The sequence below is a fragment of the Epinephelus fuscoguttatus genome, linkage group LG2 (genome assembly GCF_011397635.1).
Source record: "Epinephelus fuscoguttatus linkage group LG2, E.fuscoguttatus.final_Chr_v1".
NCBI lineage: Eukaryota > Metazoa > Chordata > Actinopteri > Perciformes > Serranidae > Epinephelus > Epinephelus fuscoguttatus.
Genome location: NC_064753.1, coordinates 35,189,998 through 35,214,573, shown reverse-complemented (window position 1 = coordinate 35,214,573; position 24,576 = coordinate 35,189,998). Strand labels below are relative to the sequence as shown.

General features: G+C 41.0%; 1 protein-coding gene across 4 annotated transcripts in view; it reads right to left on the bottom strand.

Moving 5' to 3' along the window:
* The window catches only part of LOC125878988 (protein diaphanous homolog 3-like), a 242,149-nt gene that overhangs the window by 123,993 nt on the left and 93,580 nt on the right, over nt 1-24,576 (bottom strand). For all 4 annotated transcript variants that reach the window (XM_049560553.1, XM_049560578.1, XM_049560561.1 and 1 more), the window contains 4 exons: nt 12,700-12,795; nt 10,753-10,847; nt 7,752-7,853; nt 1,758-1,997 (listed from right to left, as the gene is read on the bottom strand). In XM_049560553.1, the coding sequence (XP_049416510.1) occupies nt 1,758-1,997; nt 7,752-7,853; nt 10,753-10,847; nt 12,700-12,795 (533 nt within the window). The remainder of the gene's footprint in view (nt 1-1,757; nt 1,998-7,751; nt 7,854-10,752; nt 10,848-12,699; nt 12,796-24,576) is intronic.

Genomic DNA, 24,576 nt, shown 5'->3' with positions numbered 1-24,576 from the left:
CATGCGCCATCACTTTGTTATTATTGTATCTTATGTTTTTGCTCTAGACCATGTGATCATGCTTTTATGCCACATAACTACATGGAATGAAATGAAGGAACTGCTTCTGTAATAGGGAGATCTGCTATTTTTCTATCTTGAATCTTAAGACAGAACAAGCAGTCAGGAAATTTGTTGTCTAACGAGGCCCCTGATGACTAAATGCAATAAAAAAGTGTGTTTTCTCAAAAGCAAGTCTAAACACTATTGATTGTTTTGGACTACAACGTGTACTTATGATTCAAAATAGTAATACAATATCCATACTGCAAATGACCATTTCACATGAGGCTTGGATTGCAGTGATGAGAATATGAAAAAAAAAAAAAAAATCTGTTCAGTTTGTATGTGGTCTTTATATCAAGCTCAGGTTTACCGTGGTCATTGTAGTATTTAAAATGAGCTCTTTACCTCGGATGCGCATCACTAATGTTGAATCACTACCACAGGAGGGATTGAGACCTACATAACGCATGTGAACAGCTGATGGCGTAGACTCACAAGTCAGTCTTTAGACGCTTTGCTTAACTAAAGACTGATGACTTTCTCCCTGGTTTTGTGTTTAGATGGGCAGATACAATTTCAGAGTTTAAAAAAAACTCCCTACGTTGCAGAACCAATAGTAAATCTGCAGGGCGGTCCTTCGGTGGCTCGCTGAACTCTTGTGCTTGTAAACATAGTCCGACTAGAAACACGTGTAGCGGTACAAAATGGCTTAGCAGTGCTCGCAGAAAACGCCGTCAAAGTTCAGTGGATGTTTGTCACGTTTGCGGCGACACATTCTCGCCAACTAAAAGAAACAAACATAATCTTTTACAAGGCCATGACTCATCCGTCCGGCCGGACTATAGAGGGAATCGCCTTGTAAACAACAAGGCGATTCCCTCTATAGTCCGGGTAGCAAACCAGCAGAGCTTTTAGCTATATATATATATATATATATATATATATATATATATATATATATATATATATATAGCCTACGTATCACATTTTTCACATCACTGTATCACCGTTTAGACTAATCCAATGTTTGGAAAGTCTATAAACACAATGATTGAACAAACATTACTATTTCTGTGTGCACGTTTAGCTGGGCTAACCTTTAGCTCTTAGCCCTGTTAGCCGTTAGCGGTGTCTGTAATAGGTAATAACTCATTAAACGGTCCGTGAAAAAAATATCTTGTCCAGCGGATATCTTAGTTACAACATGACTGAGCTAGCAAAGCAGTCTTGTGTTGCTATGTATGGTAGTTATTCAGTTTTTGGAAATCACGATGTCTAGAAAGTATCAGTGGCTGCAGCTGACAGGGACTAATAACAGCAGCAAAGCTAACATCAGGACGTCATCTGTTAAAAGCCTCCCGTTGTCGGATACGACATGAAACTACTCCAGTTAGCTCCATCATGTTGTAACTAAGACATCCGCTGGAAACAATATTTTCTTCACGGATGAGCACACGTTTGATAAAACGGAGTTTAATCTCTCGGCATCCATTTTCAAGCTCTCTGTGTGTTTGTTTCCTTGTGGACGAAAAAGGGGGGAGCGCACATTTCCGAGAAGGCATGTCCTTTTCAAAAATGCAAGAGGCGCTGCTTTGTTGTCGGCCGTTTTCGCCGGTGTGTTAAACACACTTTAGAAAGGAGTCAGAAGGCGGAGATCTCTGATTGTCTGGTGGCGAGACTACTGATGGCGAGGTCAGCATTTCAACCCTCACCTTGCAGAGGGAACTGAGGTCGAAGCCATATGACTGAGCATTTCGAGATCCCGCGTTCATGTAATTCCCGAGCAGCAGCACCAGCTCCAGCAAGCGTCCAAAGGAGCCGCTCTTCCTGACCTCTTCGCAGGCGGCGTTTACAGCCAGGATATCTGGACGCAGGTTGTTCACCTGCTCCTCAAACTGCAGCCGGAAGAGGATGTGGCTGAGGCGAGGACGCAGCCGCTTCACGCTGCTCATCTGGGAGGGGAGAGCAGAGATGGAGGAAAACAGAAGAATAGAAAATAGAGAATTATAGAGAAGAGGACAAAGCAGGAGGGGGAGACAAGCAAGAGTGAGGAAAATGATGTCAAAACGACAGATAAAAGTCAGAGAACACAGTCAAACTTAAAATAACTACAATCACACTTTCGGCACACTCTCACATTCAGCCGATCTAATTTAAAAGACATTTATGCAACCGGCATGCTGGAAAGTGTTGCTAGGCAGTAGTAATAGATGCTGGCACTGATTTGATTTGGGACCCAGGTCTGGTAAGTTAATTGTGGAGTTAGTGTCCATATAGGGCAGGCAGCGGAGGGGGTGGAATATACAATAGGCTGCCTTGGATTACCACTCTCACACAATTAGAGAAAATTGGAAAATATTGCATTGGGCCCAGGGCCTGGCCACAACAGTGATTGTGTATGTGTGTGGGGTGGTGGGGAGGAGCGCAGGTTCCAATTGTCTGTTTCACACAACAGCTGGCTGTGCGGTTTGATGTCCTCCATCAAGGGTTTAATTATAGCTACTGTAATGTTATCAAATGACTATTTCAGTCGGTGAGTGAGTGGGCATGCGAGTGTGTGTGTGTGTGCGCTGTGTGTGTTTGTATGAGAGAAAACACTATGACGAAATTAAGAAGTAACAAGGTGCACAAGAACCACACATGATGCTGAAAGGAAGCCCAGACATGGCATGAATTATGTGATAAGGATATTGTAGTAGGGAAAAAATAATCACAGGAAGAAGAAAGGACACAAGAGAGGGCCTTCAGAGTGAATGTGTGTAGCTGGAATTGGGTCAATATCCGGTTTTTGACGGTCCGGTCTGTTGTATGAGCTTTAACCGGTTCGATTTTATGCAAACAGGCCGAACAGGCATTTGTCATTTTGGCATATTCTGACAAATTAAAAAGTAGCCTACATCAGCAACCTGAGCTGATAGGGTCACGTTACTAAATCCAGCTTGTATTGCATTGGTAATAAACAGTACGATCACTGACAATGTGATTAACATAATATTATGATTATATGTTTAGAAACTGACTAACTGAGCCATTAGTGTCTGATAGGCCGTGTGCAATTCACTGCCGAGCCAAACGCTGACAACATGAAGGAGATTAAATTTCAGCAGCGGTGGGAGGGGAGAGGAGCGGTGCATGTTGTGTTTGTTTACTGGAAAGTTCATGCGATATTTCGGGTGAGGAGAGAAGACATAAGCCCCGTTTCCACCCAGCAGTACAGTACGATTCAGTTCAGTTCAGTACGCATTTTTTTCCGTTTCCTCTGTGAAAAGTTGTGGATGGTACCAATGGAACCGTTCTGTACCGTCCCTGTTTTCAGTCATCCTTCTGTTGGGGTACCTAGCACACAGATCTGGCACTAAGAGGTGGAACTGTGAACACTGCAGCCCACAGATTGGTCAATAGCGGACGGTCACTCTGCTCAGGGCTGAGCTGTGGCTGGTTTTGTAACCACTGTTCATATCGTATGGAGTTTTACATATATTTTTAAACCATAACTATAAAATGAAATGATGTTTTGCTGCCTCTTGCAGCAGCTGGAGTTGGACAAAAAAAATAACTTAATTCACTGGGCCGACCACCGGCAACTTTTAAGGTGGAACGTTAACTTGTAATGTTACTCAATGCATGAGTTGACGACGTGAATCAGTCAACCCACCTTAAATTTCACTGTGACAACTTTGACCATCACTCTAGTTTTTATATGACATATACTCCTAGTAATGAGTGGATCTTAAAGTGCTGATGTATATTAATTTTGACCAGATTATGTGAACTGCATATATTATAATCCTCACTCTGAGAAAAAAAAGTGTTGTGGAGCGCCATTCCTTTGGGCTACGGCAACACTTGAGCTTGCCTGAGAAGGACTAGACGCACAAACCCAATGCACAAATCTCCCATCGAGAGAGACTCTCACTGCAGCCTGTTCTGTTTTGTTCTGAAAATATCAGCGTGCAGCTTTGTGCAGACTTCCATCTGTGTTACCAGTGAAGAGCCAGGAAATACAGCATGTGCTGGACAGAGCAGTAAGTGACAGCAACCCCGCCCACATGAAAGAGTACCGATTGTGTTGGAAATGCTGGGGTGGAGGTACCATGTCTTAATGGTTACTTTTGGTTCCAAAGGTACCATACCGAAAGTGTTTGGTGGAAAAGGGGCTTTAGTCTCAAGAAAACTAAACTGAGCCGATATGCCAACAATTTAAAGCTGACAAAGGAAGTGTTTTAACCGGCAACAAGCGATGTAGTGCATCGTTTGAAGCTTAACTTTCGTGGTACACCCTGTTTTTATTTATTCCTGTGACTCACAATCAAAGCTCTGCAATGGACAAGGACTGGCTGATTTATAAAGTTAAAAGGAAGAATTATCTATATGATAACTTCTTTTTACATTGCAAAACACAAAATAAGGTGGCAGCTGGCTGGAGGGAGATTACCAGGGAGCTGAAAGTTACTGTCATGTTTTATTCCAGAAAATATCACAATAAAAACATGTTTTCTGTTAAAAAAAACTACAAATTTAAGAAGACAGCAAGTATTCCACCATCTTTAAAGTGGTTACATCTCAAATATTACCTCAAGTGCACAACTTATATTTACATGGTTTGTTTACACAACATAACAAAAGCGCATATTAAATGGATTTAGTGTGGACGGAGAGCTCCAATGTTAAGGGATGCAACATTCAGTGGTGGTGGTGACAGTCGGATGCTCATTTGCTGTTACGACTGGGTGTCATTATGTTCCACTCAAGAGCAGCTGCTGAGTCAAGTGTGACGACAGTGGTAAAATTCAGTTTACTGATCTGGTCCTGTGTTTGGCTTAAAGGGATAGTGCACCCAAAAATGAAAATTCAGCCATTATCTACTCACCCATATGCCGAGGGAGGCCCTGGTGAAGTTTTAGAGTCCTCACATCCCTTGCGGAGATCGGCGGGCGGAGCAGATAGCACACCTAATGCCAGACGGCGCCCCAGACTAACGTCCAAGAACACAAAATTGAATCCACATAGTATCTCCATACTGCTCATCCGTAGTGATCCAAGTGTCCTGAAGCCGTGACATAAAAAGTTGTTTTGAAAAACGTCATATGAACTCTGTTTTTAGCCTCACTGTAGCCTGTAGCTCTGACTGCTTCTCTGTGCTCCACGTTCACGTGTGCATGCCTGCGCGAGACCAGCGAAAGCATGAGCTTTGCTCACCTGTGTTTACATCACGTGACACATGCACCGCAGGGGGAGACAGCAGTAACCACAGAGCTAAAGATAATTTGCACTACGGTCTTTTAGCAAAGGACAGCCCAACATGTCTGAAGACTTTGTAACTGAGGAGGAACAGCATTTCTTTGTTGAGCCGTATTTGTTTGAGCCCAAGTATACGGACGGAACTCAGGCTACTGGACGAAGCAGTCGCTGCAGCTCATGAGCCTAACCCTCAGCCAGCCGCAGAATACCGGAGTCGAGCACTGGAAACCTGGTGGTGTAGTTGTTTCAAATGCAAAGCAATGCCAACGGATGAGGAAAGTCTTTGCTGCTCAGACTGGGAATTGGCGATGCCTGCACTTGAGAATCTGGACATCTGTACTGACGAGACTGCTGCTCTTCAGAGACCGTGCATCGCCCTGAGCGCGCACACGTGAGTGCGGAGCACAGAGAAGCAGTCAGAGCTACAGGCTATAGTGAGGCTAAAAACAGAGTTCAAATGACATTTTTCAAAACAACTTTTTATGTTGCGGCTGCAGCACACTTGGATCACTATGGATGAGCAGTATGGAGATACTTTGTGGATTCAATTATGTGTTCTTGGACGTTAGTCTGGGGGCCGTCTGGCATTAGGTGTGCTGCCCGTTCCCCCCGTAGATCTCCGCAAGGGATGTGAGGACTCTAAAACTTCACCAGGGCCTCCGTCGGCATATTGAGGAGTAGATAATGGCTGAATTTTCATTTTTGGGTGCACTATCCCTTTAACAGGTTTAAAAGTTTTTACACTGGCCCAACTCTTTTGCAGCTGTTGTTTCCATAAAGGCTACGTAGGGCAATGGACAAAACCAAGCAGCTGAAGGCAGTATTATCAAGATAAAATAATAGGTTCCAACATCACAAAATGGACTGTAAAGAAGCAGTTATGAAAAATACAGCCGGTATATTGCAAAGTGATAATTCAATAAGGTGGTAGGATGATGAAGAGGAAATGACAGTTCTGTTTTTATACTGTATATTTCTCTCATGCTATTAAGAGTTTTAACAGCGAGTTTAAAAATGATGCACCGTATAGTGTAAAAACAAATTAATGTGAGTAAATATTTTGGCAACTTGAGATAGCTGTGTCTGTGAAGTGTCAACAACCATTTAAATCACAGATGAAAGACTTTAATTCAAAGACGTGCCAGTCATAAGGACCGTGACTACAGTTTAATCAGCAGGACGCACAGAGTGATTCCTTCTGTAAGTCATCAACCACGACTGATGTACAGCAATAACAGCTTTTGTACTGCCTAAAGATGACTATGGCAACAGATATTAGACTGCGCTTTAATCTAATTACACGAGGATGCACTGAAATAAATGCTGTGTTGGGAAGATGGAGAGCTTTTTTGCCTCCTGAATTCTTGTCCCAAAGAAACATTTAACTTATTCATGGAGCAGCTGCAGGAAAACAATGACTGTATTACCCTAGTGTACAGGGCAATGTAAGAATTGTCACAATGCAATCAGATCTACTCCTACTGCACACTACTATAGTCAAGGTAAATTTTAAATCGAATACAAGAGTGGTGGACATGGAAAACAGGAAATATAAAATGCATGTGTTTGCACAATGGTAAATTAAAAATTCCCTTTGAACCTGAGCTTTTCTGATAGGTGAAAGCACCCAGGCCTCTTTGGGCCCACGCAGGCACGGCAGCGAAACAACATTATATATACAGGCTCGTCTTTGTTCTATGTCTCCCTGATGAACTATACACAACAGCTGAGCGTGCTCTATTTTTCACCCCCCTTCCCGACCAATCAACCGCTCAGCCGCTGCATTTTCATTCAGCGATAAGATTCTCTTTCATGGGTGTTTATAAAACAGGTGGGTGCGTGGGGCAAAAGGAGAAGATTATTCTATGTTTTGTCGGTATCTCGGTTGCTAGGCAGAAACACAAAGTACACAACAAGTGCCACGCTCCTCATGCATAATTCTGAATAAACCTCCTTTGAAAAGTCTTTAAGAAAACGATGCAGATAATTAGGCTGCAGTGCTGCTCTTTAATGTGCATATATTAGTGTGGTAGTCAACAGGTGTCCTGTCTTTCCTCTCAAGGCTTAAAAAGATAGAATTTTAAGAAGCTTCGGATTAGGATATTCATATGAAAGTGCTCCGTTTGTGTGTGCGTGTGTGTGTGCGTGAGTTTGTAGGAAAGAGAAGGAAAGGCAGAGTTATGATGCAAATGCAAGACAAATTTACATTATTATAACATTAAAACAGTGAAGAAAACAGTCCTAAAAAACTGTGTATGTATAATGAATTTCTCTGTAAACCTTTTCAATTATATTACACACATACAGTAAGATTATATTGTCCGAGGTCCCAAATAACAAATGTACGACAACATAAAGAAAAATCTTTTTTGTGATTTAAGTGTATATGTTGTTAGACCTACAGTATATCAGCAGGTGGGGAGCTGTGTGTGTGCTTTTGTATGAGTGTGAGAGTGTGTACTCACCACAACCCCAAACTGCTCAGGCTCTGACAAATTTGCGTACTCGTTTTTATACTTGGCCAAGGCGTTCAGCTGCTCCTGTTCTGGTAGGTGCTTCACCAGGTTCTATAAAGAAGAGAGAGGAAGAGGAGTGAGAAGCAGCAGAAGGAACGGGAAAGCAGAGCAGAGAAAAAACAACAAGTATACATTTATTCAAAAAAAGATGATGATGCCTGACACACTTAATTATATTAATAGTAGTTGGTATGGTGTTATATCCTCCTCATTTTCATGTTTCAATGTCTTAACCATGTACAAAATGTAATGTTTTAAAGTGTCCAAAAATTAAGCCATTTGCCCTTAAGGGGATTGGCTATATCTGGCTCTCCACAGCAATGTCGCTGCCCACAGTTGGTGCCTGCAGAGCAACGTGGTGTTTTCTTTGAATTTAATTTAGAAAGAGCCCTAGGACTACCACTCTTTGTACTGTGCTTCTTTGGAAATCAAGCCTACCGCTGTTCTATTGGCTGTGTGTTTTGAGTATCAGCCCCGCTGATGAGTTTCAGTAAAAATGAAGTTTTGTATCTGCAATAAAACGTCTTTTATTATCAAACAGAAGACTATATCCTCGGGGTTATTCATACGTATAAAGACAACTGAAAGTGACTGTGTTGTTTTAGACAGCCAAAAGGAATAAATGCTAAATTATTTAAGCCATGTTGATTACATTGCTTTCCCCTCTGAATTTAATAGCCATCGCAACAAATACTGCTACCATGGAGGTAAAAATGTTGGTCTGATGCATTCAAATTGGGCTGAAAATCTGTTTCCCATGCCTGGAGTCAGAACAAATATTGCCACCTTTATTACTTGAGTTAAATGGAATTTGTCTTGATGACAATTAATTATTTGTGTGCTGTCATTAACAAGTATTGGTCAAATTAATTCTTTAAAATGTACGTCAGCAGATCAGATTTGTTTTTGTTTATACGTCCGTATTCACAACTACCCTCACTGATCAGTTGTTTCATCTAAAACCATTACATGTATGAATCAACTTCCTCAACATCTGATGCACAAATTGCCATCAACGTTTTACATTTTTGGTGACATCTATAGGCTGGTTTAAATTTGGCGGGACAAATGTACACTATGTGCCTAAAAATACTCAAGCCTTTTACTGCAGCCATTTAGACTACTGTAATTGCTTATTTTCTGGACTGCCAGGGAAGTCAACGCCCAGTCTCTAGCAAACGCTGCTCAAGGTACTAACACAAACTAGAAAACTTATGAACATATCCCCATACTAGCCTCCATGCACTGGCTACCTGTGTCCCTTAGAATTGATTTTAAAATTTCATCACTTGTTTGCCACATCCTACACTGCTGACCTTCTCTGTACTTTTATTCCTGTTGGTAGCCTAAGGTACGCCAACCAGTTGTTGCTGACTGTTCCCAGGGCCAAGCTGGGGACCGAGGGTGGGAGGGCATTTGCTGCCAGGTCTCAAAACCTCTGTAACAGCCTTCCACTCGCAAACATGTAAACAATGTCAGTGTTTTCTTACGAAGTTTTATAAGAAACCTATTTCAATACATTTGACTTTAATCAGTTTTTTACTCACTCTTTATTCCTATTGATTAGATTTTTATGTCATTGTGCCAGCAACAGCTGCGGCCAGAGCCATTATGTTTTCTGATTGTCCATCTGTACAATCATCCTTGCATCCCTCACATTCTCGGGATATCTCAAAAAATGCCTTGAGAGAATTTCTTCAAATTTGGCACAAACCTCCACTTGGACTCCAGAATTTGGTGGTCGAAGGTCAAGGTCACTGTGACCTCACAAAACATGTTTTTGATAACTGCCATAACTCTAGAATTCATACACTAATACAAGATTTTGCACAAATGTCTAACAAAATAAAATGATGAAGTGATGATATTTTGTATCGAAAAGGTCAAAGGTCAACTTCACTGTGACATCATAATGTTCTGTAAAAACACTTGTCTGGCCGTCAGTCAAAACCATAACTCAGGAACAGAGGAGACATTTGGTCAGACACTGATTTGATGACACTACTCTTAAACTGTGCTGACTGTACAGATCTTCTGTGCCACTGGGTTAAAGATGTGCATGAAGCATCCATGTTTTAGAATATGCAGCATCTTTGAAGGAACATTCATATAACTGTCATGGCTGCATATGAGTCTAGACAGACATGGATGTAAACTGTAACTGCAACTTGACTGGTTCGCAGAGGGATAAATGCGAGGCAGTAATTCTGGTTTCATTATATATTTTTTCTTCTAAACTCTTGTCTGTATTTCCCCTTTATTTTCGCATAAGAATCCCTGCCTGTGGCTCAAAATAAAACAAAGTAAAATAAAATTAAGTAAAATTATTATTAAAAACAACAGAACTGACAGCAAATGTGCAATAAAAATAATTAATATCCAAGAGACAGTCATATTCGAGGCCTGAACTCAAGCATAACAAATAAATGACTGGAATTATCAGCCAATACTATGTTAGATATCAGTATAACCTCATATGGCAGCTGAAAGGTAATGAAGACAATGCATGACAGAGATGCCAAAGGCAAGTACACAATAATTTAGAAACAAGAAGAAACCAGAATGCTTTTATTCCAGAATGTTGTCCTTTTGCCAGTGTACACATGTAGATATCTGTTTATAGAGGTTACTTCAACACCTGTTGTACTGTAGGCTTTACAGATGTCCGATACTTTGGCCTCAAGCTACCTATGCCTTTTCAAGGTAGACAACTAATCGAGGACAGACAAGAGTTGGGGCATGAACCTGACCGACTGGACAGGAGTAAAAGTATACTTCCAGTCTGCACAATCTAGGCTGGGCAAGTTTCCAATATTAAGTCCACCTCATAGCTAGGTAGTGGCACATCTAAATTATATTTAGGTGGTCAGTCCAGAAAAGTCATATACTGATGTCAGATAAGTAACTGAAGCTCTTAACATGTTAAAACTTCATGCCAAAGTTGCCCTACCTGGATCATAGGTTCAGTGAGTTGCTCCTCATCCACCTCCACTATCATCCGACGGATTTCATGATAAGGCATACGGAAGGAGCCCAGGAAGATGGCTACAAAGAAACAGACACAAGTCACAGTGAATAATGAGGTTAAATTAAATAATAAAGATCCACTGAGGAAGAGTAATGCTGCAAATACGAATCAATAATAGGTAACAAAAATGAAATACAAAATAAAACAAAGAATTGTGTGAAACACAGAAAGAACTTGCTCAAGGACATGAAGTAGGAAGAGAAATAAAATCAAAGATACATAAGTACATGAGTCAGTCAGACATTAAACTATTTTAGCAAAAGTGATTTGCAAAATTACACTGGTTTAGCAAGCATGAGATCATCAAGCAAGTGGCACCACCAGGGACTGAATGGCAAATGCCTTGTCAGGATAAGTCATTAGTCTAGCCAGTGGTACCATCAAAAATACCCTGACAGTTAAAAGATGTGTGAACAGGGCTGGGAGCCGGATCATGCAGTACTTCAAAGATTATTGGGAATGAAATCTGAAGGTAAAAAACGGCGGTGATATGAGTGTCATTTAATATCCGAGCTTCTAAGCGCTTTGTATTAGAGCATGTGAGGTGTAAAGAGAGGTACAGACATTAAACTGGCATGATAGACAGCAGAACCAGGAATAACTCTCCGAAACAAATGATGAAAACGGGCTTCTTTTCCGATATGATTGTCAGATTTAACAGCACATCACTGTCTAAAACAGCTACCTATTATACGTAGAAGGACAAAGGGAAGTTATTTGAATGTAATGCCAAGAACTCCATACATAACTAAGCACCATTACAAGAGAATATGCTAAATGATTCATATTAAATTGAAATAACAACAAACAGACCCAAATAATGCCAAACATAATTACTGGGGTGATTTCAAGCGAGGTGTGGGTGGCCAGTATTCAAAAAGTTCAAGATAAAAGCAACTGCGTAAACTTAATGGAGGTCTGACTAACTAACTAGCCTTTCTGCTCCTGTTAAGCCGTGTCAGAATGTGATAAAAGCGAGCTCTGTAGCTTTATTGCTGCAATTAAATTCTAAGTCCTTACACTGAATAAATATGTGCCGTATCCAAATAGTGGCAGTATCAATCAAGCAAAAGAATTAAAACCCTGCATACTCATTCTCAACCTCAAATCAAAGCTTTTAAACTCTTTACCTCCTATGGTGGAAAGCATAAACCGCCTACTCTCCATTTTGGTTTTTTTTTTTTCTTTTTACCTCCTCTTTCCTGCTCTATAATTTCCGCTGCATGATGTATCACTGTTACTGGGCTGATTAGTCTAATTTTCTTTTAATACGTGAAACAAAGGTCACAGCTCCCCTTGATATAAGCCAATGAGGTGCTAAGATCTGAGAGTGCTTAAGAGATCAGCTGGATCCTCATTAATGCCGGGCGCTTTTAAAACGGTCATTTTAAGACCAAGCATGCTTGCGTGTGTGTGTGTGTGTGTGTGTGTGTGTGTGTGTGTGTGAGTGAGTGAGTGAGTGAGTGAGTGAGTGAGTGAGTGAGTGAGTGAGTGGAAAGAGAGCTTTTTTTTTTTTCTCCAGCTTCTCTTTTGCTTAATGGGTGCTTAACATTGATAATTAGCTCAGTGTGCATGTTCATGTGTGGACATGAGTCACAGGCAGCAGTGGCCAGGTGTCGCTTCGCTTCAATTGCTATAGCAACAAGCAAACGTGCTACTCTTTCCAGGCCAAGATCCTCAATCGGGGGGTCACTTTAAATAATATGAGAATAATGTATAATGAGGGACACAAGACGTGACTTAAGTTAGATAAAAGAAAGTGCGAGTGCACTTTGCAGTGTTTTGTGAGGAGCTGTGGACAAGACACGTGGACGTGTAGAAATCCAGTCCTTGGGAGGACGAGTGGGCTGAAAGGCGACAAATACTTACATAGATTCTGTGCGATCTTAGGATCGAGCACCTTGAGCTCTTTAATTCTCTTCTTTATGGATTTCTTATCCTCCTGATCCTCCTCTTCTTTTTTGGCTGATGAAGACAGAAACATCGAATTATTACCAACACACAAAGGTAAAACTCACACAAATGCATGAACTTGCTATATTGCTGACATATATATGATAATACAAATTCTGATACAGTGAGATTATGAGATTTACATATATTTTTTCCAGTGTCCAGGTACAACATAAGGATGAGGACACAGTGAGTGGAATGTAGAGATTGTCCAGTTGTATTTTATGTTTTTATTGAGAATTTTAAATTCAACCACAAACATGATTTCTGTTTCTTTTTATTCTGTTTCTATGTATATACATATTTTTACAAACCAACAATGACACAAGTCCACCATGACAGAATGCCTCGCTGCTAGAGAAGCATGGAGAAAGGGATTATGGGGAAGTGTTGTGATCACACCACAGGCAGAGTAAGGTATGGGTGAGCCACGGCTGGTCTATAAACACAATGTTGCACATACAGTAATCAGGTTATAGGTGAAGGTAAATCTGTTCTGGGTCACATGGAGCCAGGTAGATGGGATTTTCACGGTGGTATTGGTAGTCAGGAGAAGCATCATGAGGTTTGGATTACAAACAATAAAAAAAGGCACAAATACAAATGCACACACACGCACGCACGCACGCACGCACACACACAGCCCTCTTGAGCCACGCTCACAAAGAGGAGTTCATGGTTGGTTTTAATTATTTAAGACACCAGATTAAGAGAACAAAATGTGCATCCCAGGAGTATGCTGGGTAATTGTCTGGTGCTGTAATTATGGTGTGTGTGGTGAGAGGAGAGGAGAGGAGAGGAGAGGAGAGGAGAGGAAAGGTAGAAAAAGCTGAAAAGAGGAGAAAAAAAGGAGAGGAGAGGGGTAAGCCCACAGGAAAGGTATTTGTACTCAGGGCTTGGTCTTCTTTCATCAGGGATCCTGTATCTAATTAAAAAGTGAAGAGGTATGCTGGGAGCTCCCACAGAAAAGAATGTTAGCATGTCCACAAACATGCACACCTACAGTGCAGCCCACAGCACACAGAGATACACGAGCATGGCCACACATCGAACTATCCTTGGACTTACGTGGCTCCTCTGTCGGTACATTCTCCTCACAGTCTTTCAGTGTGTGAGAGAGGGGAAAACGCAAAGGACAAACGAGGAGGACAATGGAAAACATGTCCCATGGAAAAGAGAGAGAGAGAGAGGGGAGAGAATGAAGAGATAAAAATACATTTTCACAAGGGTGCATCCGGTCCACTGCAGCGTGAAACACGAACAGACTCAAGTAAGAAAAGACTAAAAATGCTATAAAATCTTAAATGAAAAATGGCTGAAAATATAAAAAAGTAGAGAGCAACTGAATCAGATAGGATACTGGAGAAAAAGATGGATTACCTCAACGTTTAACAGCTAATATTACTTTTAAAAAAAAAAAAAAAGGCTGTCTTGGTTTACAACCACAAACACATAACAAACAGACATGCATGTTGTATTTATAATCTTGGTTAACATTCGTGCTGAAATGACTAGTCGTTAAATCAGTCAGAATAAAGCAACTATTTAGGACGGTTGTTTGGACAAAACAAGCAATTTGAATGTCACCTTTGGGAAATTGTGATGGGTAGTTTTGACTCTTGACAGACTAAAAAATTCTAACAACTAGTCTAGAAAGCAATAGTCAGATGAATCAATAATAACTGTTGTTAGGGCAGACACCAGTGCTGATGTTAAAAAAAAAAACTATTTGGCTGATGTCAGATGGCAATGTTTGTTTGTTATTGTTGTCATTTATTCTCCCGTGTGTCCGGGGAAACAAAGACATATTCATTACCTTCAATAAAAATACATTGTTTATTATGTGTGTACATATATATATATATATATCTCACAATTCTCTTTCTAATATTTATTTTATGTTGCTTCGAAAACCATAACAAATTCCCTGAAAAGACCTATTATTAATTCAAATTTTAATTCAAGTTTCTCGCCAAACACTATGTTTTACAGGAGTACCAAGAAACACATTATGATAACATTCTAATTTACCTTCGTCTAATAGAGCAGCGGCTCTACTCCGAGCTCCCTCCAGATGTCCAAGCTCCTTCCCCAATCTCTAAAGCTGAGCCCAGACACCCCACGGAGGAAACTCATTTCGGCTGCTTGTATCCACAATCTCATTCTTTTGGTCACTACCCAGAGCTCATGAAAGGTGAGGGTGGGGACGTAGATGGACCAGTAAATCAAAAGCTTTGTCTTCTGGCCCAGCTCCCTCTTCACCATAATAGACCGTCATCACTGCAGAAGCCGCACGAAACCGCCATCCCATGTCACGCTCCGTTCTATCCTTACCCATGAACAAGACCCCGGCATACTTGAACTCTCTTGCTTGAGGCAGTCACTCACCCCAATGCAGAGGGGGCAATCCACTGTTTTCCAGCAGAGAACCATGGCTTCACATTTGGATTTGATTTTCGTCCTGCTTTTTAGCCTGCACAAAATCGATATGACGCAACAGGAAAACGTGGATGACATTTTATTTGCAGTTATGCCTAAGGCAGTCAACAAGGTAAATATTGGCCAATACCAATTCGACTTAAAAGTCCGTGCATCCCATCGACATGATCCCAAACATGCCATGCTGCATTTTGTGTAAATGTTTAAAAATATAGTCATCTAGATTTTTTTCATTTGATGTAATGCAACCATAAAAGAAATATCTTGAATTTGAATAATTCAGTCAGTGTAAACGTTACATCCCCCAGCTTCAATGAAGACAGATTCTAATGTATATTATTCAGTACAAGGTTGAAAATCTATTTTCAGTCCTTAATGGCTGTCAAAAGAAAATTTGTGGTTCAAAAGGTTAAATGACAGAAACAAAACCATTCACGGTGCCAGCAGAAATATCAAATGGGTCTAAACCAGCATGAAGGACAGCAGTCACTTTGCATCATCTGCTGGTGCAATAGTACTCCATTCAGGGCCTTCCAACTACTTATGTAAATACGCATGTTCAACAAGCAATGATGTAAGGCACTTCTCTTTAGATTGTCTCCATGAATGCTGAGTGCAAAACAACGCTTGCTCAGGAGTAAAGCAAAATAAAGGAAACCATGTTACATTATAAGGCATGAATGAAATCAATTGAATATGTGAAGATGTCAATATCTACCTTAAAAACCAGAGTACATAACAAGTATTTATTCTTACTGGAATGTAATCTTGAATTTGATTTATTGGATATTAAGATGCAATATAAGGAGCCCTCGAAAGCCTCCAGCTTACTGCATTAAGATGTTGTATTGATCTACTCATCATAACTTATAGCCTCACAGAATCTCATTTATTACACCAACACACACACTGAGTCTCTCTCAAATACACACAAGAAACACACAGTAGCAGAGCATTAACCACCTTGTTTCAGTGCATATAAACATACTTGGCTGAGTCGTATAATCCATGAATCATTCTCACATAATACTGCGAGGGCTGCATCCATCTCTATCGTACGAGAGATAGTGATAAGATAGCGCACGCACACACGCACACACACACTTGCACACTTTCTCTCACCGAGCTGCCTCAGGTGATATCAGTTAAATCAGCTAATTAGATTGCCCCCTTCCAGCATCACCCCCGAATCTCTCTGGCCTTAAAACAGCTCTTCTTCAGGGAAGCCTGCTCATTACACATCACCCAATTAAAATATCCCGCAGGGGGTCAGAGGTCACTGGTTAATCAATCAGAGGGAGCGGCAACTGTTGTCGTTATCAGATTGCGCTATCACCCAGGAAGTGGGGAAGATAAGGATACACTTGTGAGCAAGAGCAGTGGGGAGTCTGCGTCACATCACAGGTCTTGGAAAAGTAGAAGAGAAGCCAGGGACACAGCGTAGGTATGGTGCAACGACAATGGATATTTTCGGCTCTAATGGCGAACGGATCTGCCAACATTAATTAGCGTGACAAGATGGCACACTGTTGGGGGAAAAAGAAAGCTGTAACACTTTACAGAGACAGAGAAACAGAGAGAAAGCCCGACAGAAAGATGTGAGTTACAAACGCAGCCATTGACTAAAACCACAGTTAACGTCAGATGTTGAGATCAGATACTGCGGAAAGGAAAAGCAGGACTCAATCACAAGACAGGAGAGAGCAGTGCATTAGAGACAGACACCAAAACTGAGTCAACAGTCTCTGCTGAAAGGCCTACTCTGCTCTGCCACGGCACGCACAGTGCTAGTCGTCTACCATCTGAGTGCTTTTAAGTTTAAGGGGACCACCACCTAAATTGAGAATTCCAATATGTTATTTCCATGGCCTAGGAAAGTCCAATCAATATCTGTGAGCATGAGCTACTCTCTCTTTGAACCAGAAACCAGAAAAGTCTCAATCTTGTTATGTCATCAAGTATGAGGTCTGGAGTTGCTCCGCAGACAATAAATGGGAGCCTGAACTTATGAACCCTAAGAGATAAACAAGTAAACACTGGGGTCCAACCTGCTGTGCTTATTTTATGTACATTGTGGCTTTGCTATCATCTTAAATGAACCAAATATTTGAATATTTGTGCCGCTTTACCTTACAAACAAACCCACTGAGGCAGCAAAAGACAAGCAACTTAGTGTTTTGCTCACTTAAATTACTGCTTTTGTCACTGTAGTCTGGTCCCCGCAAGAAAAAGCGGTCTGATGCAAAGGTAAGGCCATGAAAACATTCTAAATATAGTGTACACATAAACTGATACAAACATACATATTTTGTGGGCCTTTTTTAGATAACTAAAAACAAACTGAGGCAGCAGTTGCTTAGCGCTGTTTCACTTTATGTACATGAGGCAAGGTTTTTCTATGTGAAACCAGTTGTACATAAACACTATGATTCAGTCTCTACTCAGAACCCCAGGGTGCTCTCAGTATCATCTACAACAGTGGTTCCCAATGGGTGGGTGGCGATCCAAAAGTTGGTCATGGTTCCATTCTGAGTGGACCTCAAGTGACTTGAGAACGTATCAACTTTGTACAGTGAATTTCTGGCTTTTATTTCAAAGTGCCATTTCCTCCTGTAGAGTGAATGACGAACAGACAGCTGCGGAACTAGCTGGGTGAGATGGCCAAACACAGGTATGACACTGAATATATTAAACTGTGTGGACCTTGGACTAATGACTAAGGAGATATCTGGGCCCCGTGGCTGGAGCAGTTGGGAACCACTGATCTATAACATCCTCCTGAATTTATTGTCCATGGAGCAGCTCCAGACTTCATACCCTATGATATCACAAAATTAAGTTATAGCACTCTAGTTTTTGGATTTGGGAGAGTGTTTCATGCTTACAGTGTCGCAGGACATTGGAATTAGGTTTATCACAATATACCTGTATTAGTGATACCAAGATATTTAAAAACTGAAATATATCATGTACACATGGGTTAACATTGTGTAAATAATCCAGCACCTCTTAAATCATTTCCATTTATTTCCATTCTTGCTTTGTCTGCCTCCCCCAGCACCATCTAGTTGCCTTTTCACTTTTCATTAAGTCTAATTGCTCTTTTTGTACAATTTTGGTACAGTTATGGTTACAAACTCTTTCTCTACCTCCTCACAGTGTAATTTATTTGCCACATGTGAGACAAAATGCACAATAAATAAAGTTAAAGATGAATTTGAATGACAAATTTTCTGTAGACCTTGTGATAATATCATTATGGTAAACTCTTTTGGCCATGCTGATCATGAAGTGAAAATTTGACATTCAGCCAGTCCAAATAGGAATAATGTATGAATTTTTAAAATGGGCGTAGCTCCCCATTAAGGCCTCTTAATCGAGGCCTGTGATAAATGCCCACTTGGCACTGTGATTGTGGACAAAGTAGCAAGGATGAAAAATAGTGCAAAGAAGGACAGTCTCAATTTTCTTTTACCCCCAGTGTAGAGTACTTGAGGGGAAAATATATTCTGCATTATTCACTCAACAAAAAAAAATAAAGAAACAAAATAAATATGTCAATTTGTGTTCATGTCTTTTCTTGAATGAAAAAAATGTGGTCCTGGGTATAAAAGAAAGGAAAAAGTTTTATCCTTTTCTCGAGAAGAGAAAAAGAATGTTTGTTGCGGGGTCAGACGAGGAAGCAAAGCCTGAATTTTAAAAGAGTTATCTGCTCCTCTCACTTGTAATAATTCCACTGACTGGTTTTGATCCAATCTCTGCCACAGTTAAAAGTCACTTGACAAAAATATGACAATGTGTAACATTGCGCACACACATGCTTCCCAAACAGAAGCACTTCCCACAAGGCAGTATCAGTGAATCGTGCCGTCAAAGCACTAAAGGGAATGGTGGATGAAATAAAACTGCTGTGAAAGAGCATGACTGATGCCGTACATGACAGGCAGGCCTCAGAGACGAGCAAGTAACACCTCAAATCCAACCCCCCCACCCCCCCACCCCCCTTACACACACACACACACACACACACACGCACAAAAATCTCCTCCTTCTCCCCAGCCCTCTATACTCACACCAGCACTCCATCTTATCAGGATGGATTTCTAATCAGTGAAAACGCCTTACTGGAACTGTCCTGTTTTCTGCACACACACATCATCCTCACACTTATGTCAAAAGAAAAAATATACATATCATCAATAATAGCGCTGGTCAGATATCACAGTATCTTAAAAGACATACCAATACTGAAAAAAGCAATTTTTCAACGATACTGCAGAGTTAACTATCGGTGCTTTCACAAAATATTTAAACAATGAGATTTTAAATTAATAATCATCAGTAATGTGGATATTCGGGGTGGAACAACACATCAATCTGGATCAATATATCAATTAAATGTGCAATGCTATTTTGGCAGACTTGTGATAACAGCAAATATCGTATCGTCGTCCAAAGAATCAATATCATTTTATATCCTAATGAAACTTGTGATTTACTACCCCATTGGAAATAAAAAATAAGTAGGTAAAGGCAAATAATAGAACAGCTAGATAGGGTTGGGTACTGAACTGGGTAGCGAACATATCACGTTGGTACTATAGAGCGCCCATTCACATTAAAGCCATTAGTGCCAAATGTTGCTATCTGAGAGCGCGTCTGGGTGAAAACACCAGCTTTAGACATGAGGAGGAAGTGCCGCAAAGCACCCGGAAGCCTAGAAGGCAGCAAGAGAGCTCAGCGGAGCCATCGAGTTCAACTTCAGACAGGAGGCAGAAGCTCCCTGGAGTCAGTCACGGAGCTCCGTGGCCACACTGTCAGCTTCCCAGCGAGCCAAAACTACTCTTGGAGCGCCAATCTGCCGCAGTAGTTTTGACGTCTGGTCTATTATCTTTCCTATATTATTTTAGCAATAGCCTAGTATTACTGCTAGACGAGCAGACACACTCATGCACACATAGACAGACAGATAGAGTCAGAGGATTAGCTCTATGCGAGATTAGAAAAGGGCAGAGGAAGAGAACTGCCCTCTAGTCTACTTTGTCACCCTTACAGCTTGTTCAAAAATGACATTTTTGATATTATAGAGAAGCTAAAGTACCAAAAAAAGGCACCACTGGTTACCGGTACCAATTCCAGGTACCGAGGCCGTCAGTCCTAATGTGAACAGTACCCAACCCTATTGAGCAGAAAATCGCATCACTTTACTGTAACATAGCATTCAAAGCCAGAAAAAGACAACCCTTACAATATTACGATATCCAAATCTAAGATGATATTGTATCACAATATCAATATAATATCAATATATTGCCTAGCCCCAGTCAATAACTAAAACTAAAATCCAAGACAACATCAAGTGAAGTAAGGAGAGAGGCAACTGACGAGTGTGCGTGTGTTTATTTTGCCTGTCATTTATCCAATATTTGTCCAACTATCTTACTTCCTAAGGAGATATCACACCCTCCACTGACTTTCCTCTTGATGAGACTTTATTATTTATGGCATGTACGCCCCCCCCCCCGAGAAGGCAGATACACAGGCGCACAGCGAGGGGAAAGTTGAGAGGGCAGCAGTCTTCAAAGGGTAATTAAATCACTGTGTTGTTTCCAATAGCCAATCAAGGCAGTCATGCAGGTAAAGTTTAAATCACTGCTATTAGGGGAGTTTCTGTAGCAGGGATAATATGGGGGGCTTGCAATTCAATGTGCAAACACCTCTCTCTCTCTCTCTCTCTCTCTCTCTCTCTCTCTCACACACACACACACACACACACACACACACACACACCATTGCCTCGAGCAAAATCCACTATGAGACATCTGATGCACAGGAGGGGGGCTGTCTGCAGCAAGTGAACAAATCCACCATTCCGACACATCTGTCAACTCTACAGTCAACAGAGGGGAGACAAACAGTCAAACCAGCCGCGCGCCTTGACTGTTGACTCACTGTATGGTTCTGATCCAGCTAAGTCCTGAACTTCAGTCAGCCTGACAGAAAGCACAAGAGACATCCAGAACGTCCAGTAGCTCCATGGACTTTACACACCTGCCCTCACCTTTCCCCTCTCTGCCTCATCAATGCACACACTCCACCGTCCTGACTGGCGCTGACATGACGGCTCGACTGGTCTGTTTGCACACGGACTATCCCCACCCCGCGCGGGGTTGCGGGTGTGTGCGGGTACCAGTGAGTGCGAGACAGAGAGGGAGATCAGAGTAATGAAGTGAGGAGCTGTGTTGTGAGTGAGCTAATCAAAGTGAACCATGCAGGGCCACCTCTCCCTGTGATCCAGACTAGATGACCCAGGGCCATAATTAGTCTGAGACTTTCATTCTGATAGCAGCAAATTAACAGACTTCATTAGGCTTTGCTCTTCTCTCCTCTCCTCCTCTATTCCTGCAAGATCGTTTCTAAATCTAAACCACTAAATTGCTCCTGCGTGAGCGTCAGCGTCTACAACGCACCAGTCAATTGCTCTTTACAAAGACACTAACATACCCCACAGAGAAAACACGGAAGGAAGTCTACACATTTAGAAATAAATTAACAAATCTGGACTGAAATTATTGACGCTAAATCAAAAGATTCATAATTGATTAGGAGCTTCTGTTAATCAGTATGTACTGGCCTGTGGGGATGAGTTTTACCAGTATCTCTATTCTCAGTGGAGTAGTGCCCTCTAAAGGCCTCCTGAAGACCTACCAATGGCCTTAAAATGTGTGTTTGTGTGTGTGCGTGTGCTAAAATGGGTATTTTCTGACTACTCTGTCATATCAGGTATGAAGCGTTATTATCTCCATTTCATTTCACTATGTGACAACACCAGTCCGATCTGAACAGTTGTTAAGCCCACCCTAACATTTCCCCAAGTCGTTCGATGGATTGATGGCAGCCTAAATCATTCATCTCTGAAGTCATTTGCCATTGTTCTGTTTTCCTCCCTTGCAAACATATCTGCGCCCATCCCCTCGCCCCTGCATACACAAACCTACACGTGTGGATGAAAAATCACCGCAGAAAAATAAAGTCGCGAAAGCAAATATGTTTTTAACGAGCCAGCCCATTACTTTGGTGATATGAGAACATAAAAACACAAATTGGGAATAAATTGAGGTGCTGATGCTTGAGAAACTGAGGCAGAAAGGGAGAAAGAGGAAAACAAAGGGAAAGATGAAAAACAGAAGAAGGTTAACCACACATAAAAAAAGAAAAGAAAATGAAGGCAAAGAGCCAGGGAGGACGATGAGTGTGTGTGTGTGTGTGTGTGTGTGTGTGTGTGTGTGTGTGTGTGTGTGTGTGTGGCAAACGTGACATTTTCAAGCATTTCAGTATATTGTCACAGGTCCAAGTAGGTTTGTCGTGTGAATGCTTAAAATAAAAGCACTGTCAATGGAGCCAGTGTAACTGTAATACATCAGCCATTTGTAATTCTAACCAGGATTTGGCTGAATTATGAGCAAATTTCAAAAATCCAAACCAAAACAGTGGGCTAAGGAAAAAAAAAATAGCACTCCGTTCACTGTGTGTACTATGTGACCAGACCTTCCCTTTCAACAACAATGAAAAGAGCCTTTAATGATTATGCATTTGATGAGATCTCTCATAATGGCACAAATTTTCTGCAGCCACATAAAAAGTCATTATAGAACTAATGGTGGTCTTCAAAATGTCACAGCAAAAGCACAAAGAGAGTGGGGGAAGAAGAGGAGAACAAGCGAGACCGTGTGTGAGAGACACACACAGGAGAGAAAGTCCATTTGATGTGAACAGATATATATACCAGTGGAGAGCAATACTAACAAGACAGTATGAGATGGACATCCTGCTGCTACCCCTTAGATACTCAAGAGTGGTGGTTCTATATAGCTTTAAGTCATTTAAGCAGCTAATCCTTTCTCCTGCCCTCAGTGAATACAGCAGTGAGCACAACTGGACACATCAAACCTATGTGTTATATTCTTATTTTAATGCTGCTGAGATTATTATGTTAATTGGGTAAATTAAGGAAATACTTTCCACAGTAATACCTCAAAATTACCATTTATAAATCAGTTAGTCAGGCTATGTTACCCTGAATTTGTGAAGAAAACTTTGCTTTTCTCCAGGGATGTTCCTGGTGACTAATTTCCCTGCCGACTTAACAAAAATTTTAATTAAGATGAGTCGACTACTCTAAAAAACACTTTACAATTAGCACCATTTCTTGTTAAGTGTTTGAAACCCCAAAAAATATTGTGTGCATTGAGAGCCCTTTGAAGCCTTTAATCACAATCTTCAACGACCATGACGGATTTTAAATGCCACTGAAGAACGAGACACTTTGCCCCGTCGGTATGAATGTGAACATGACGGCAACTCAAAAAGTTAACCACTAAAATAACATCTAAAATAAATAAACTGCCTCTGAAATGTGGGGCACATTGAACCTTGAAGATTATCCGACAGAAATGAGAGCAATTCACTTTAAAGTTAATAAAACAACATCTAATTATAATTAAATTTCTGCTGCAATGGGAGGCATTTTGCGCCGTGGTGAATGAACGTAAACCCTGCACATTATCTGACAACAACTCACTTAACGTTAACAAATAATATAACATCTAAAAAAAAAAAGATTAATTGCTGCTGAATTCATTTTCTAGATCATCTAGATTTTTGCGCTGGCTTTGCAAGAAGAATTTCCCATCATGCTGTTTTAAAACTCCAGTCTACTCGAGCATTAACGCGGGGAAGGGGGACTGCTGTCTAATGGCTCTGTAGCCCCCACTAGTGGTGGGTGGCTGCATGACAGTTAAGCAGCCTTCTACATGAATAAAACACTAAATGGTTTAATCGACTAATATTTCTGGTGCTGACTAGCGAGGGGGTGGACGTTAAATCGTCTAGACGACTAATCGCAATAGTTTCTACTTTTCTCACATGCCTCCACAGAAAATGGCGAACATTTTGATTTATTGATGGATTGGGGACTATGTTCAATAACTACATCAAAACATCTGTTTACAAACTTTCACACAATTCGTGCAGTAGAATCCAAGTCTCATTTATCTATCTAGCTATATTTACACTCTGGGGTTTTTTCGGACCTAATTGTATTGCGGAGTTTTGCACACCCGCGACCGGATCTTTGCTCTCAAATCACAAAAAAATGTGATGGCTCAACAGTCTCCTTCAGTACATTATTCTGTGCTTTCTTTTGATTTTCACATTGGCTAGTCATCCTGTTTAATTTGTCTTCTGATTAAATCGGAACCGTTAAAACAAGTTGTAAGAAGCCTCTGCAAGTAATTGGTTGCTGGCAGACACTGTGCTGCAATAAAATGGTTAATCGGCAGTGCCGTGCACTGT